This window comes from Vanellus vanellus (assembly GCF_965231255.1).
Source record: "Vanellus vanellus genome assembly, chromosome: Z".
Classification (NCBI taxonomy): Eukaryota; Metazoa; Chordata; class Aves; order Charadriiformes; family Charadriidae; genus Vanellus; species Vanellus vanellus.
In genome coordinates, this window is record NC_138908.1 from 66541762 (window position 1) to 66558482 (window position 16721).

Below are 16721 nucleotides of genomic sequence, written 5' to 3' on the forward strand. Positions count from 1 at the left end.
CCCGCCGGGAACCGCAGGGCGCGCTGCAGCTGGGCGCTGCAGGGCCAGCGGGGCGGCCAGGCCTTCCCACTACCCGCAGGAGACACACGCCGTGTCTCGCCACGCTACCGGCCAAAGTCACTCGTGGGCCACCTCCGCGCGGCACCGTACCGGGCGGGCACCCGCAGACGCCGCAGACGGCCTGCCGGGCTGCGGCCGGCTACGAGCTGCTCCCCGACGCCGACGTCACGCTCCGCGGGGTGATTCTACAACGTGGGGGATCCCCTCGGACATCCCGGGAACCCCCATTCATACCCGGAGCCCCTCCCAGCCCAGCCACACCTCCCCCCACACCGCCGTGAGCGGCGGGGCGCGGCCGCCCTGACCCCGCCCACTCCCGTGCGTGTGTGTGGCGCTGCCCCGCCCCCTCAGTGACGTCAGGAGAGGGGGCGCTCTAGCCAGCCGCGGCGGGAGGACTCTATTTCCCCGGGCGGCATGGGCGGAGCGGGCGCCTCCTTCCTGTTTCCGCTCGACAGGCCGGCGCTCTCCAGGGCAGCGGTACCGTGGGGCAGCGGCGGGGGGGAGAGCGGGGGAAGGGAGAGGAGGGGAGGCGGCACGGCACGACCACCGCCCCGCCCGGCCCCGGCGATGCCTTCCTGCCGCCGCCATCCTCCGCGCCCCCCGGGTGGCGGCTACCTGTAGCCGGGCGGAGGGGAGCGCTGCCGGGGACGGGCCGCGCCGGGCGCCTTTCCCTCACGGCCTGTGTGTTCTCTCCGCAGAGACCTCGGTGCCGCCCTTCCGTCGCTCGGCAGGCAGGCTCGGGGGGTGCCCGAGGCAGCGCTGGGCTCCCCCCCCGCCGCAGGTGAGGGCGGCGCGGCGGTCTCCACAGCGCGGCCGTTGGTGGGGCGAGGTGCGGCGCGCGGCCGGCCGTTACGGGGCGGGGGCGGGCAGCGGCGGTGTCGTGAGGGAGTCGCCGGGGAGCTGTGCCCGTGTGGCGGCTGCCGGGCTCCGGCTGCGGCAGAGGGGCTGCGGGCCGAGGGGCTCGGTCCCTCCCGCCCTGCCTGGGCACTGCCGGGCGGCCTCGGCCTGCGCGGCTGTGGGCGGTTCTCACGTTGTGTTTTGACTCGCCGGCTGCTGCTGGCTCACTGTGCCAAGCGTTGCCCCCTCGCCTCCCTGGTAAAACCCATAGAGAGGTAAGCCGGCTGGGCCCGCCCCATTCCCGTCTCTTCCAAAGCAGCACAGACCGCGCTTTATTTCCACGTGGCAATTTTTTTCTGGTCGTATCTCAAGTTCTGTTGGATTAAATGCCTAATTATTTCGTTAACAGCGTACTTTACAAGCTAAGTGTTGACCCTGCCCTATTGCCGTTACTTTCAGGTACTATGCACTACTTTTAACTTCTAGCAAAAATGAGCTTGCTCTTCAATAATGAGAGATGATGACTTACATTAAAATAGTAATTGCTGTGTATGTCTGCTTTTACTTTTTTGAATACTCAGAAATTATTTTCTTTTGTAGGGTTTTCCCAATATAAAAACTGAAAAAATGTTCGATATTAAGGCTTGGGCTGAATACATCGTGGAGTGGGCTGCAAAGGACCCATACGGCTTTCTCACAACTGTGATCCTGGCCCTTACACCATTGTTTGTAATTAGTGCAGCGCTTTCATGGAAGCTTGCAAAAATGATTGAGGCCAGGGAGCGAGAGCAAAAGAAGAAACAGAAACGCCAAGAGAATATTGCAAAAGCCAAACGATCAAAGAAGGATTAAACGGGGAAAAAAAAAAGGTCTTCCTTGTGTGGAGAATCCAGTTTTCAAATGAAATACTTGTAGGTTTTGTGTTGTAACTGTCCTTTGATACTTGATCCTGTTATTTCTTGAAGTATGAAACTTAATCCCTTCAGAGTAATTTTTCTGCTGAGATGATTTGTGTTAAAGTTTGCCCGAGTGACACTTATTACAGTCACTTAATTTACTACTAGTGTTCTAGTGCAAGTTGCTTTTCTAAATTTGCATGTTAAATTAAAAGATTAATCTGTTGGGTGGCTCTGGATGTAAATTTTTTTTTTTCCTTAGTTGAGCTATGATTTAACAAGTGTCTTAAAATTGTCAAATTATGTGAATGGTAAACTGGACTAGGGGAAGGCAAATTTTGGTGTACCTTCAGCAGAGCTGTAGAGATAAGCTAGTGTCAGAGTTAGATGGCACACCTTACTGATTTCCTCTGAGGCCCACGGTCCATTCAGCTGTGTGCCTATAGGGGCTGCTGTAGTGTCTTTGGTGGGGCTTGTCTGCAAAAAGAACCTAACAGCTTTTCCTGCTTCCTGACCTACCAGCCATCAACAGTTTTTAAATTCAGCCCAAACTTAAGGAAACTGATTGTTTGTTCTTACGACCTTTATTTGTCTTAAGCTACTCATGTTCTACAAAATATGCTACTACGTTGGTTGGCTCAATCACCTGAACACTCCACCTGTAACGAATTTGTTTCTGCCTTCAGAAACTTCTTATGCCTCAAAGAATAGCCATAAATGGGGTGAGACCGAAGGCCCAGGTGGCCTCCTGTGCTGTGTCCTGGTGACCTACAGCAGCTACAGCAGGTGGCTGTGGGAGAGTACAGAAGGATGTGCATGCTGGTGACAGTTCTTCCTACTTGATAAACTTCTGGCTACCTTTGATTTAAGACATTCTGATCTTTGTTCTGATTTTGGGGATCTTTCTTCTCATGGCCCTTGAAACTCTGCTACCTTCCAGGTTGCAAAATGCTGGCATACTGGAAAAAGTCAGGTGGGGTCTGTGTTGTAAATACGCCAAAATTATTTAACCTTAACTCCAATTCATGTTTTTCTAACAGAAGTGATTAATTTTTCAAAGCCTGATTTTTATTAATAGTCTAGTTCTGAAGAGCTAGAAGGTTTTTAGACTTAGCATATTTCTAAACAGCAGCACAGAGTTGTACTTTCTAGCAATGAGTCCTTCAATATGTTTAAAAATAAATCCTTAAAATAATAACACTGTTCAGATGAGGAGACCTGTAAGATTTGGCTGACAGAAAGGGGAATTAGAAGTGGGGAGTCTTAAGTGAAATGACTTGAAGTAAGTGTGAAGTGTTGTTGATCATCCAATTTTGTTGGTCAAAGCAAGCATTATTAGAATATGACATTTCAGCATTTTATAAATACATGGGGATTAAGTCTCTGCTGTTCTGTCTCAAAGTGTTGTCAAATGCGTGTGTGTTCCACCTTTGATACCTTCATAGCTTCAAACACATGGAGAACTGATAAAGGATACACTGCATAAATAAATTTGATACTTTTTTCAAAAAATTGTGTGGCCTTTATTTTGACTTGAAGTTCTCAAGCATCATCTCAAAGCAAGTAGTCTGCACATTTTACGTATCTAAACTGTGGCCAAATAGAGCTAATAATTTAGGGAAGTCCCCTTATACACCAAAAATAAAAGCTAATCATTTTAATATTAATGACAGTCCCTTGTCCTAAACCCTGTGTTATTTTCCAGCAGCTTTAGCTAGTGCTTCCAACCTCTATTATTGTAGTTATATGTAGTTTAACTCAGTCTGATTTTATCCTGTGCTTACTGCTGGCTGCAAATCAAACATTATTCAAATACGTTGTTTTCTTACATTACAAGAATGTCTCTAAGATTAATACAGTGTGTAGTCAGTGTAGTGTCATAGTGATTCCTGTTAATGAGATCAACTTTTCCATCCACTTGACAGAGGAAAGCTCACTGGCACGGACAAGGGACTTAACAAGCACTCTGAAGAACTATCTTAAACTGACACCTAGGTTTGGGAAAAACTCTGTACTAATTAAATTTATTACATCAAAAACAATTTTAAAAACAAATGAGTCTTCAAGGAAACAACAATTTAGAATTATTTAAGAAAATTAAGTTAGCTAGAAAACCTACCTATGATTTTGTAACTGATGAATAGCAACTGTCAAAACCAAACTTACTTAGTAACATATTCAGTTTTTCACTAAACCCAAACATTTTACAGTAGTTTGTCATGATTAAGCCTATTTGAACAGTTCTGCAAAAATAATGAAACTGCTGTAATATTACTTTATTGCACACATATATAACAGCTGTTCATGTTGTTCATTAAAATATTCATTCATTATCAGTATCTGTACATTACAAAAGTTTATTTCTTGTGACTACTGCCACTGCCTGGTGGCATCCAGGAACCTGGCTGAAAGGTACTTGCAGTGCTTGTTGGATCTTGTGAAGGCTCTTTCTTTCCATAGTAAGGGGCTGACGCGTGGCCTTTGACCTGAGTATGAACTGGTTCAGCAACAAGTCCCTCCTTGTATTCTTTGGCCTGAAGCAGTTTGTCCTTTTCGGCTACATCTTTGATTTTCTGTTTCATTTCTTCTCTGTAATTTTCATTCTTAAGAATCTCCTAAGGACACAGTAGAAAGATAATTAGATAAATCAGACATAAATCCAATACACAATGTGGAATAAAACATTTTAAGCAGTCACTATTTTTCCTAATTTTATAATACAAATTTTCAGGTATATAAGAAATAAAATGTGGCAAAATTAATTGTTTTTTCTACAACTGCAACTTCAGCCCTAGTTTAAAGCGTTCTTCATGTTTTCATAATGTTGTTGAAGAAAAACTGCATTGTGGTGTCAGTTTTCATTGGATCAAAAAGGAAAAGAAATAAGTCAACAAATGTGAAAATGCATTAAAAATAAAGCTACCTTTTACATTGTTTTCTATGTAGTCCTCGCTACTATAGCTATTTATCACTTGCATTTCTTCCTGTAACTCACTATGCCTATGACTTTAGGTACCTGTGCCCCGGGGTGCAGTTTTGGGAGAAGATGTGCAACCTCGACTCTGCTAGTACAGATACCAAAGCCATACAGGATTAACAAATAAATAAAATAATAATTAAAAAAAAAAAAAAAGACAGAACTGAAAGTACTGAGCTGGTACTAGTAACTCTGGAGAAAAAACGTGCCCCATGACTCGGATGACAGCTTGGCAAGGCCGAGGACCAGCATGGTCCCAGCAGCAAGGGAAGCCAACACATCCTCAGCTGATGACTGCCAGGCCAGCAAAGGTGAACTGGGTATTGTGATGAGGAAGCTAAGCACTACACTGCTTCAGCCAGCTGTATGTTAATTCTAGCTATCAACCAGATATGTTAGCTAAAATAAATGTATTGCATTCATAAAGGGTGTAAAATCATACCTACTGCCTCTGCACAGGTAGAAAACTCAAAAAAAAGTGATCTAGTTTTAGAGGTCTACCTCTACCCCTGCTAAACTGCAACAGCTATCTGATGCAAGATCCTACTGCAAAGCCAAAAAACCCACCCAGGATGTGTATTCAGAGAAGGTTCGCCCTGAAAAATAGTGAAGTCTGTTTTTTATCTGTTAGCTAGCATATGTTTCCTGTTACAAGGATGATTTGCAAATTCTGCTAACACGACTTCTCTGTGCTTTTGTTAGGGCAGATAGTGAGGAGTATTAGGAACAAAAGCAGAAAGGTGATTCAAATTTTTATAACACGTTGAACCCAAATACAACTTAACTATAATCAACACCGTGGAACAAGGAAGTTGCTAATATCCACATTTAGACTGGGATACAGGAGGAAACAGGCTGAAGAGCTTTCTCTGGATTACAGGTATATGGAAAGGCTGAGGAGAAACTAGACCAGTACACTTCTGAGTAGAAGACCATGACGTTATTTTACGAATGGTATTAAAATACATGTGATATTGTCAAGAGTTGACATAGCAAGTATATGACAACTTAAGAACATATAAAAAGGCAGTATTTAAAAAAACCCAAACCCTTATCTTAAGAGATATCATGAAAACTCACACCTTTTTCTGAGACTTTAATTGCCTCTATACTAACATTCACAGATGCACAGAGCAGACGCAAAACACTTCATATACCTATATAGCATGAAAATATACAAGCATCACATAAACAGCTTTGCTAACTGAAGGGGGGCAGGGAGAGGGAGAAAGTTCTCCCATGCTCAAATAAAAATATTGCCAGGCATAACAAGGTCAAATTTTCAACAGTCAGTACAGCAAAACCTCATTCTAACACCTCTCAATTCCATCCTTGTTTACCACATGCCTGTATAAATCTACCGTGACCTTAATGATTTCAAGGGGATTACTCCTATGGTGCTTGTATTACCCCACTAGGAGACAAGGTCATATACCTTTGTGATATCTGAAGACTGCATCATAGTCTCCGCTAAAACAGCATGAAATGGTCTATTAAAGGATGAATGTAATTCACTTAACTGCGAACAGCTACTTACTAACTTCAAATCTTTTCCAGTGATTACTTTAACAAAGTTATCTTAGTCAAAGTCGTCTACATCTTAGCAGCTGTAACTAAATTCCAAATGCTCCAAGTTCATTTTAAGCGTTGATGTATAACTGTCATCTGGTTTTCAGACTCAGGTAAGGCTTTTCTTTTAATCAGCTTTCACTGGCCAAAGTATAGTTGTGATCTAGTAAAATAACCGTGTTGATCTTGAAAAAAAGCATAAGGAATGACCCTCATTAGCAAACACAGGAAAAAAAAATAGTGAAGTCCCTTGTTCAGAATCTCCTATACAATCCACACCAGGAAAAATATTTTCAAGTTCAAAGTGTCTGCACGCATCCATTTTATTCATTAAATTCATGCCACTAACATGTACACGGAAATCAGGGTTCCTATGCTCAAACTAAAGAAAATGTGAATCAGGAATCTTGTGTCAATTGGCATGTTAGAAAAATTGGGTCAAACAGATGAGTTTTCTTAGCATAAACATCTTGTCCTTTGATACTGGCAAGTTTGTTCTGTGCAATTGTCTCACAGGCTCTGAGTCCTTCCTGTTTCTAATATCACCAGCAAATACTTAATTCTCAGTTCTCACTAGAATATATATGTTTTCTTTTTTAAAAAAACATTGTGATTGTATTTCTAAATACTATTGGTTCAATTACCATAGCCACTGCAGTTTGAAGCAGTTATGAGACTGAAGTTTCCCTGCCGTTACAAGCATTTAAAGATCCAAGTAGTTCCAAATTTGAATAGGATAATCAACTTGGTTCAAAACGCAAATTTTCATGAAACTATTGCATGAGTATTTGTAGAAGGAATTATTGTTAAAATACACTAGAAGTGTGCAGGATCTTCAGAACTAATCTTCCAAATTTGGCTTCAGTTTACTTGCATGGCTCTGCACTGCAATCAAACGCAGTGAGTGTTAGACAGGTTCCTCCCCAGACATCCTCCTGGTTCTACATGGCTTCCTAGCACCTGCCGAACAGCGGCAGAGAAGCCGACATCTGCTGGGCTCGTCTACCTATCACAAGTGGTCTGTAGAACTGCATGGCACCACAGGCTCTTTCAACTCACCTGCACACAGATACATTTTCATTTTGAGGCTCTGCTGCTACCCACTCCTTTACTGTTTGATATAACACAATCAGTGACTGGGAGCTAAAAGGATTTTTCTTTTTTTTTTTTTTTTTTTTTTTTTAAATTACATTGGCAGGTTCAGAAAATTTATCTTAGCTTCCCCTCCAAGATGAATTGAAATATTTTATAAAATGGCTAGCTTCACTGTCAACTGTCCCCCAACACATCCCTTTTAAGTTTTCTGCTGAAATATATGAACACACATATGTAATGTGCTCTGACCTTTAGGGGAAATACAAAATCATTCTATCCAGCACAGACAACATGGAATCTACCAGGTTAACTGCAGTTTTCAAAGGGTTAGCTTGTTCTTCCAACACTCTCTTTATAGAAATAAATGATATAAGCCATTTGAACCTTCAGTTCTCAGGAGGCACATGGCATCTAAAGAGTATCAGAAATACTGTTTATAGTTTTTATTAAAAGACAAATCTAAGGATTTGGATGATGCTGCAAAACTGAAAAATGCCTGAAGACATCCAGCCATGTTTTATACTAGTTGAAATCTCTACACGTAGATGTTCACCTTGAAATGCATCAGCTCCTAGCATTTGGAACAATGTGGCGAGAACTAGGTCCAACTACATGTTCTACAGTTTACTTTTAAGTGGAAAGTAAAAGAAGAAATTTTACTTACTGCAGGTAACTGCTTGTCCAGCTTTGCTGATTATTGTGAACTCTGTCAGGTTTTTAATCCTTCTAATGGTTTGAGCTGTATGCCTTCCCTCTTTAGAAAGGCAGGGTTTAAGAAAGCGATCTCTAAGGTTTTCTTGAAGAACCTAACATTATTATTAAGGAAATGCCAATGTGGCCCTGTGTGGAGTTTGAGGTAGCTGCTTTTCATCCAGAAACTGATGATTTCTGCATATTCTGGCACCTTAGGAGTGGTAATAGCTGCATGAACAAAGAACAAAAGGCAGCCTGCTTATGCTGCACACATACAGCCCAAGACATGTTGCTGTCTTCCAAATGCATTGCTGCAAAAGGGATCAGGCTGCATTTCATGCCACTGGCATGAAATTTTCACTTTTGTTGCAAACTATTTTCCTTTAAAGCTCTCACTTAACTCTGGCAGCTGAGATGTATCACCAAGCATCCTCTGCTGCTTGGAAACTGTATTCACCTCTACTTGACAGAAGGAGAAAAATCTAGAAGTTTGTCTCTAGTCAAAGGACTTTCAGTGCCTTCCAGGCTGTACTGCAAGACTTGCTGTGTAGGCTGAAGATTAAGAGTGAAAGAACACTCCATTCCAAAAAGGACTCATATTGTTGCTGCTTTTCTTTTGTGAATAAACTAGTAGCCTTACAGAATAAATAAAATTAGTTCCTCCCAGTAGGAAAATGTCATAAATACAAAAGAGGTTTCTCTAGACTTGCTTATTCCTTCCGCTGGGCTCTTGCTCAGCAGTGACTCGCTGAGTGTCTTTGCTGAACACTTCTTGCCAGCCTTCTCCACAGGCAGATGCCTGCACCTCTTCCTCCCCTTCCTCTTTCTTCCTTACTGTTTCCCTCTCAGCCATCGGCTGTATCACCACTTCCCTCTCATAGAGCATTTTCAACCTCCTGAAGGCAAAGGGCAACCCAAACTTGTGAACAAGTAGCTCCAGGGACGCACATGGCTAGACATACAGTACCAGTGTAACAATGTCCAAGAGGGATTGTTTAAAGGTTATTTTAACAGCGTGGTACTTGTTTTTGTTTTGTTCTTACCAGATGATTTTCTAAAGACACTATACCCAAACCTATAAATACAAGGTATTGTATTATATATATACACACATATATACAAGGTATATATAATTCTTAATTTTGAGGAAGATGTCACATTTCATTTCAGATAGGTTTGTGTTTTGGTTAAATTAAAAATAAATAGCTTCTTTATGTTGTCTTAGAAACTATTTCAGCTTCCTAAGTTGTCTTAATTACATATGTTGAAATACTGATGATTTCTCTTGATTTGAATAGGGTTAGCTAGCTACTATTTGATGCCAGAACTGAGAAACATCTGGACAGAATAATGTTGTTTTAACTGTACAGACACTATATATTAATAGAATACTTGCATTTTGATGTGTCTAGTTTGAATATTTTATGTTTAATCATGCATGAACTTGAACTTTGAACTCTGCCTGTTAAAAATTCATATATACAAGTTAGCAAAAAATAAAAAAGTGGCAAATGCAAAGCCAAAAAAAGTCTGCTTTGGAACAGTATTAAAAAGTTGACTCTTACAAGACAATTTAACACGTCAGAATTTCTAATTCACTGACAAATGAAGTCCAGTCAAGTGCTAGAAGTTAAGCCAATTCACCCGTTTTTATAATATTGCCAAACTGGTTAACTAAACTTCATTATCCAGTTTTACAAGTTAAATGGGCAAGATGAAATAATCAGATATTACATCATATTTCAAGAGTAGGAGGCACAGAGAGGATCTCATCACTGGGAAGCACTGAATGTTCCGATGCAGGGCAGGTTTTGTTAACTCAGCAACTGAGCATGAGCTCAGCACTGCTAGGTTCAGAATAATAAATAATATGGTAAATGAAGGGCTGTGTCAGTGCACAGCAAAACCAGAGGAGCATGCTGAATTAGAGAGGTGTATCTGGCTTTGCTAAAATACTTACTTAAATCAAACATCGAGTGAACTGACTGCTAATTTTGTAAAGAACATACATGCTAAACATCTCTGGTCAGTCAAAAATCAACAGTCAAATCAATGTAAGATTTGCTTTATTCACGTTTAGGTTTTGAGCAAATCTCTGATCAGTTGTAAATTTAAAATATGGACTGTGTTCTGTGCATACAATGGGATTTTTTAGAAGGATGCACCCTGCATAATTCAAAAGTAAACTCATCCGAATGATCTTTGTTGGATACATCACAATTTATGGCATCCCTCATCGTCTAGGCTTTGTAGAACAGCTTTTTTGACCTTTGAACATAAATGTGATAAATTATCCAAACAAATTACTAAACTAACATAGCTGCTGTGTTAAACAGTTACTTTTGCTTGGAACCTGCACCAACCCTTTAAACACAGGCAGATACAGAAACAGACCTCTAGCAGTCCATGGGTTTTTGAAACGGGAAGCTCCGACTCCCATTCTATCGTAAGGGGAAGGTAACTCCTTAGAATCGTCTGCTATGGTTTGTGCATTTTGGGTTCCTAATTTTGTAAATGAGAGGTGCACTAATTCTTTGGAATCAATCAGTAAGAGCAGAAAAATTGCAATTAAGGTTTAAAGTGCTCCACAATTAACGTGTGTTAAATAAATGTATTGATTACAAATAATATGTACAAACACATGCTTTGATGAGAGCCCAATATTTAGTTTTAAATGCAGTGCTAATACCACATTTACTACCAAGCTAAATCAGTTAAATACTAATCCTAACTGACAGCAATTTTTGTTTAAATCAGACCTACAGAGAAGCAATGCTATTACTAAATTTCTATATTGCCGCTTCTGAGCTACCAAACCTCTGGCATGAGCTAACATAGTCTCTAGGGCACCACAGTGTAGCACACATGTATTTGGCAAAAGCATGTAATAAGAGAAGGAAGGAAGGAAGAGAAAAGGCACAGACACAGGAATATAAAGCACGTCGGCAACACGTGGAGTCAGCAGGGCTTTGTGCCTGAATTATTTTTCTAATACTGCAATGATTTTCATACAGAACTACAAATACTTTTAAGATCACAGATGAAACTGTGTAGAAGCAGCAAAAATCACAAACTAGCCTGGCACCGCTGCACTCTGCCCTGAATAAAGGGCGATGCATAGCCTTGATGCCCAGAGAGCAAACAAGGAACTGTAAACTGTGACTCAGTCCCAGTTTGGTCTTTGCTTTCCCCTTACTCTACATATGATGTAATCTGTACCAGCCCTTTTCCTGGTACACTTTACTTCTCCCTCCACCCCCGTTCAGCTGTGCTGACAGTGAATTAGGAGACAGAGCCAATGCTCCTTGCGCTTCCTCCCACACGAGGAGTAGCAGCAGAGCGGCAGCAGCTCTCTCCCCTACAGCCTTGGGATCTGCAGCATAGGCAAACTGGAAGTCGTGGGACAAACTGGTGCCTTGATACTCAAACCTAAGGAGAAAGATAAAGTGAATAGGAAGGAAAAACTCTAAAAGACGGCAGCTTCTTCAAGCCCACCACCTTTTTTTTTTCCCCTGTCTTCTCTTATCACTTCCTCCTATTTAGACCTTTGTAGCTCAGCTCTTTATATTATCAAATTTTACTGTCCTTTCATGCTAAGTAATAACCCTCTTTGGAATCATGCACAATTTACCATGCAAAATGCTATTTAGCGCAAGCCAAGTCATTTGAGTATGTCTCAAATTTTCAATCCAGGTTGTGATCCTGGACAACAATGATGGAAAATATTTTGCTCAGAGAGCTGTTTATCCCTGCACTTTTTAAATAGTATTTCCCAGAACTGTAAATCACATCTGACAGCTTTTTGTGGCTGCAGGAGTAAAATACTCATTTGCTAAGCCCTATTCTCTATGCAAGAATGTACAATCTCCATGTCAGAGTTCTCATTTTAAAACTTCTCAACTGAAGCATCTGAAAGAAGATAGAAGCAAAATTGTAACATTCAATTCCAACAGTGTCAAACGAATGTTTCTAAACTGCATCCCAGTCTGGTTAAAGGGACATAAATTCTGTGTAAACTAATCTCCATGACTGAAGCTAGTTTTGATAATACCATCTCTCAAATAAATTATACTTATGATCAAATAAATGGGAAAAGTGGGTATGCATTGTGGCAACCAAACAGAATGTAATTTTAACGTAATTATTCAGGGGGGGTAGAGGGGGAGAAACAATCATTGAAACCTTATGCTTATTACAACTCACTGAAGTACATTTTTCCTCCCTTGACAAGGAGGTTGTCAAAACAGATAATCATGGAAATGCTAGAAATAGTTTGAAAGAAGACAGGAGCTGTCATAAAAAGTTCCTTTTTTTAACATTTCACCTTCTATCCAACTGTGCAATTCAGAAGCCACTGAGTTTTATTACTGTGTAACAAGTACATAATGCATGAGAAAAACAGTAATTTACTGTGGTTTTCTATTTCAAACCATTTTCAGGCTCTTGACACTAATTAAAGGAACATGCAATTCTACCTTACTTCCCATGAAATATTAACATACATACACATGCATGCAAAGCAACGGTGAGGTTTCAATTTAAACTGAGAATACTTGAAGCTATGCAGCCCTGTGTGCACTACAGAGGTAGCAGCATCGAGCTTGACAGTGAAGCGACTTCTAGTACAAAGATCTGTGTTCAGAGAGTAGCATTACTACAGGCACACATCTGGCAATCGCAGGGTATCACGTTGGCTGGTTCAGAGATCTCCATACCAGTTTCTCTAGGCATTGCCATGAGAACCTTCTCTGGTTTTTCCTCATGCATTTTCTGGCACTGCAAGATAGTCTGTAACTTTATTTCTATGTCCGTTCTACACACAAGGCAATAAACAATGCCAAATTACTCGGATACTCCTGAACCTCAGGACACTGTCAGAAGCAGCACATAGCTACAAGGTCTGTTATGGGAAAAAATAAGGGTTAGATTTCTAAATACATTCAGGTTCCTCGTGTTCCAGACAGTAGGATTCTTTAAAAGCCCCTACAAATCTGATACTGTCTGAAATCAGAAATACTGAAGAAATTAAATAGAAGTTAGGCACAGAAAGGCTTAAAAACTCATTATATGCCTGATATTTTTCAGTTTTGCTAAATCCTTAAAAATATGCCTCTTAGTTCCTTCCAGGTTTAGAAACTGAAGACTCAATGGTGTCTTAAGATATAAGATAGAGAAACCAATTTTGGTATGACTCCCACTACCTGGTAGGGGAAAACCCAGCTGTGTGTTACATATGCACTGATTGTGTAAAAATGAGACAGAGAGACAGATAATCTATTGAAATAGGCACCATAACCAAAGCTTACAAGACCCTCATGCATCCAGCCACTATCTCAATTAGGAGCTGCACCAACAGAAGATAACAGTTGCTTTAATTAGCATTTTTAATATATTTACATAAAGCTATCTCAAATTTAAATAAAGCATTTTTTTTTTAAGGGAACGTGACCCAGAATGAAAACAGGAGATGCAGAATGCAGCAAAGCTAGTGAATGCCATGTAAGTTGCTATGAACAAAGGGCTGAGAATTCTCTAGAAGTTCTTATCAGCAGACCTTTCCTCGAAATTCATGAAGGTGCATAAAAAGAGTGAGATATACCCACAGTGGTCCTATAGGCGTTACATTGCTTAGCATCTTTTAAATCTGGGGAATTTACATTTACCTTACAAACCAGTTGATGAGCCATACTGGAAGTGGACTACGGCTCAAAGAATGGGAGGGAATAGTCTCTTAAATAAATAATTTGCATGGATGGAACATCACTCCTATAAAACAACTGGTATATCCCAAGACAACTTTTGTTAATAAATTCCAACAACATTAATGCTTAGCAGGTAAACTAATTTGCATATAAAGTGATAAATTATTAAATCTGCTTCCACAAAATAGCATTTGATTAAAAATATTTTAATATTCGTAGCTATTAAAACATTTTCATTAATTTGAAACTATAAGCTCTCTAGACAAGAACACATTTCCTATTTGCCCAAAAACATGCTCCATACATCTAGTTTCCTATATACATAATAAAGAAATGTGATAGTCTACTTAATTATTCATCACTTGTTCAATTTGTTAAAATATAATTTACAGCTGCACAGGAATAAAGGTAACAACAAATTTTCCTCAGCCAATCATATATGACCATACCCAATATATATAAAGGGACAGATGACATAATGCCATAGTAATACAAAAATACACACACGCAAGCTCAGATTCTCACCTGTTATAAAGCAGTATGTGTGTATGTGTATGTACACATGCATGCTTACACTGGGTGCAGATGTGATCCAAAATTCTCTACCAAGATGGACTCCCCGATTACCATAGGAACAGAATATGTCTAAGTGCAAGATAAGAAGCAACTTGATCTGCATTCATTTGCAAAGTTATCACCCTCATCATAAGCGAGTTGAGAATGAGACTTGGCATATTTCAAGCTGTAATTAAATCAAAAGACAACCAACTGCTTCCAGTATCCCAGAAGCTGGCTTTGAAAACCCAAGGCTTTCAACTGCTAACATACCTTACATTACTGGTCAGATTAGAAATAACCAAGGGGATGAGCAGCATTCTTGGGTTATGACTAGTACACAGAAGTCTAAGTGACTTCCTCCAAAAATGGGGAAAAGTGGTGGGGGCACAGGGAAGAAAGAAACCGTTAAGTATGTGAAATACTTAACGCTGAACAAGTTGTCTTGTGAAGTCACTGGAGTATTCTTCCATAAAAAAAATAACAGAATGTAAAGAAAGAGAGATGTAAAGCAATTTCTTCTGTGAGTATATGAAAGCTTTACAATGGAAACAAAAAAAAAAAAGATCAGTTAGGTGTTTGTGGAAGAAAGAATGGCTTGAACCCAAAACATTATCGGGCCCTAAGAACATGGTCAACAGACTTAGCTGGTGTCATGACCCAGCTACCTTGACCAGTGTAAGGAAGGACAATTCACATTCATTCTCACTTAAGTGACTGACACCTCATGATGATTATGAATGACATTTTGTTGGCCTACAGTATTCACCAAACCATTGGTTCCCAAAATGTGGTCATCAGTGCTATCCGTAAGATCAGGAAGATCCAGCTGATTTGTGAAGCCATATCTCTGCAATATTTTCAATTAAAGTTTGATCACAGAGTTCATAATAAGACCTGACAGCCTGTGCAGTTTGGCAACCTTTGTCATCCATAGTTGAGAGCTGAATAAAAGACAAATTTGACAAATATATATAAAAAAAACCACATAAAAAACTAACAAGGGATGGTAGGCAAAAAGAGCAGAGAAAGGGAACAGAAATTTTAGTAAAGTTTAGCATATGTCATTTGATATTAGAAAGAAAAAAGACGATGGGCAAAGGACAGGAAAAAAAGGAAAACCATACAAAAAAAAGTGGTATTACAGACCACAAAGGTAGGAACATAGGCACAACAGCTCTTGAAACTTATGCTTTAGGAACTGTAGTGCTGTTTTGTGGTGTTACAATATGATGTTGACAGTACAATGTCATTAAAGCAGAAATGCAAAATTTGTGGACTTTGCATCCTTTTTCAGAAATAGTCTAATCTCATGAGAAATATGTGAAAGAACAAGGAGATTTGTTACCCAGGTTTTCAACATGAAATATGGTCACAAACATTCTCTCATTTCATTGCTGTCAAACAGCAGTTTACTGTATCAGCATTACTGTCAAAAAGGGAATATAATACAAAATAGCGGCCAGTAAAGTTTATGTAGCTAAAACGCTATAGGCAAATCAGTCCTTCAAATAGGGACCAAACAGTACTCTATATGTACTTCACTAGTATAATTATATTTATAATTATACTGTGGTATAAGAGTTTGTGCTATAACAGTTTCAAATCAGGAGAGTAGATCATACATACCACTCTATACAGAAAAAAAAATTAAGCTTTATTACCACGTATTTAAAATGTGACTGCAGCATTACTTTCAAAACACCAGCAAGAATCTTTAACATACATATATTTGAACTACCTTTTCTTATATAGGAAAAAAACAATATAGAGATTACTTGAAAGAAAAAATAGCTACTTTTCAGATTTCTGGTATATAACTACTGGTCTGACAAGGTCAACGCACAGCCCTGCAGGTAAAGTACCTAGCTGCTAAATTATTTTTCAGACCTACTACCTGGTCAAACTGAAGGTATAAGCAGTCCTGTAACTCTGAATGCACCATTACTCACAATAATATTTCATTCTCCATAAATTGCTTTTTCTGGAAGGTAAAATATTTAGAACACTATTGATTCAGAGTTCTCTCACCTGTGGAGACTCCTTGCTCCCTATTTTGAAACAGAATCAACATCTCCCATGGCAGGAGGAGCTTTACTACACCAATTCCAAACAAAGTCGCCTGTGTTCTCTGGAGAAGGTTTATCTTAGCCCAATTATCACGGCAGTCTGGCTCATGGGAACAATAGGACAAAAGTTATGCAATACTCCCCATCTTCAAGTATCACATGAGGTAGTAATTTCACCAATAAAAGTTGTAGGTATACAGTTAGAATGAGCCAGAGCTACTTAAAAGGACATCAGTCCAAGCTTAGACAGAACAACTGCTGTAGTATC

At 40.0% G+C, this 16721-nt stretch overlaps 2 protein-coding genes across 4 annotated transcripts in view; one reads left to right on the plus strand and one right to left on the minus strand.

Annotated features, from left to right (window-relative positions):
- Positions 1-483: 483 nt before the first annotated feature.
- SMIM15 (small integral membrane protein 15) lies at positions 484-3260 on the plus strand. Of its 3 annotated transcripts, XM_082497519.1 has the most exons (4): positions 522-537; positions 759-841; positions 1307-1356; positions 1498-3260. In XM_082497519.1, exon 4 carries the CDS (start codon positions 1525-1527, stop codon positions 1747-1749), a length of 225 nt encoding a protein of 74 aa, XP_082353645.1. In that variant the 5' UTR covers positions 522-537; positions 759-841; positions 1307-1356; positions 1498-1524; the 3' UTR covers positions 1750-3260. The 3 variants fall into 3 exon arrangements, with proteins under 3 accessions (XP_082353647.1, XP_082353645.1, XP_082353646.1); XM_082497521.1 differs by lacking the exon at positions 1307-1356 and having other exon boundaries at positions 484-537; XM_082497520.1 differs by lacking the exons at positions 522-537; positions 759-841 and adding an exon at positions 859-889.
- Positions 3261-4054: 794 nt separating this feature from the next.
- NDUFAF2 (NADH:ubiquinone oxidoreductase complex assembly factor 2) overlaps positions 4055-16721 on the minus strand; it is a 72690-nt gene continuing 60023 nt past the window's right edge. The window contains exon 4 of the mRNA XM_082497899.1: positions 4055-4408. Coding sequence (XP_082354025.1) covers positions 4151-4408 — 258 coding nt within the window. The 3' untranslated portion in view covers positions 4055-4150. The remainder of the gene's footprint in view (positions 4409-16721) is intronic.

What these genes read in the sequence shown, in the direction of transcription:
- SMIM15 (XM_082497521.1), top strand. Translation starts at nt 1,525, where the DNA reads ATGTTCGATATTAAGGCTTGGGCTGAATACATCGTGGAGTGGGCTGCA.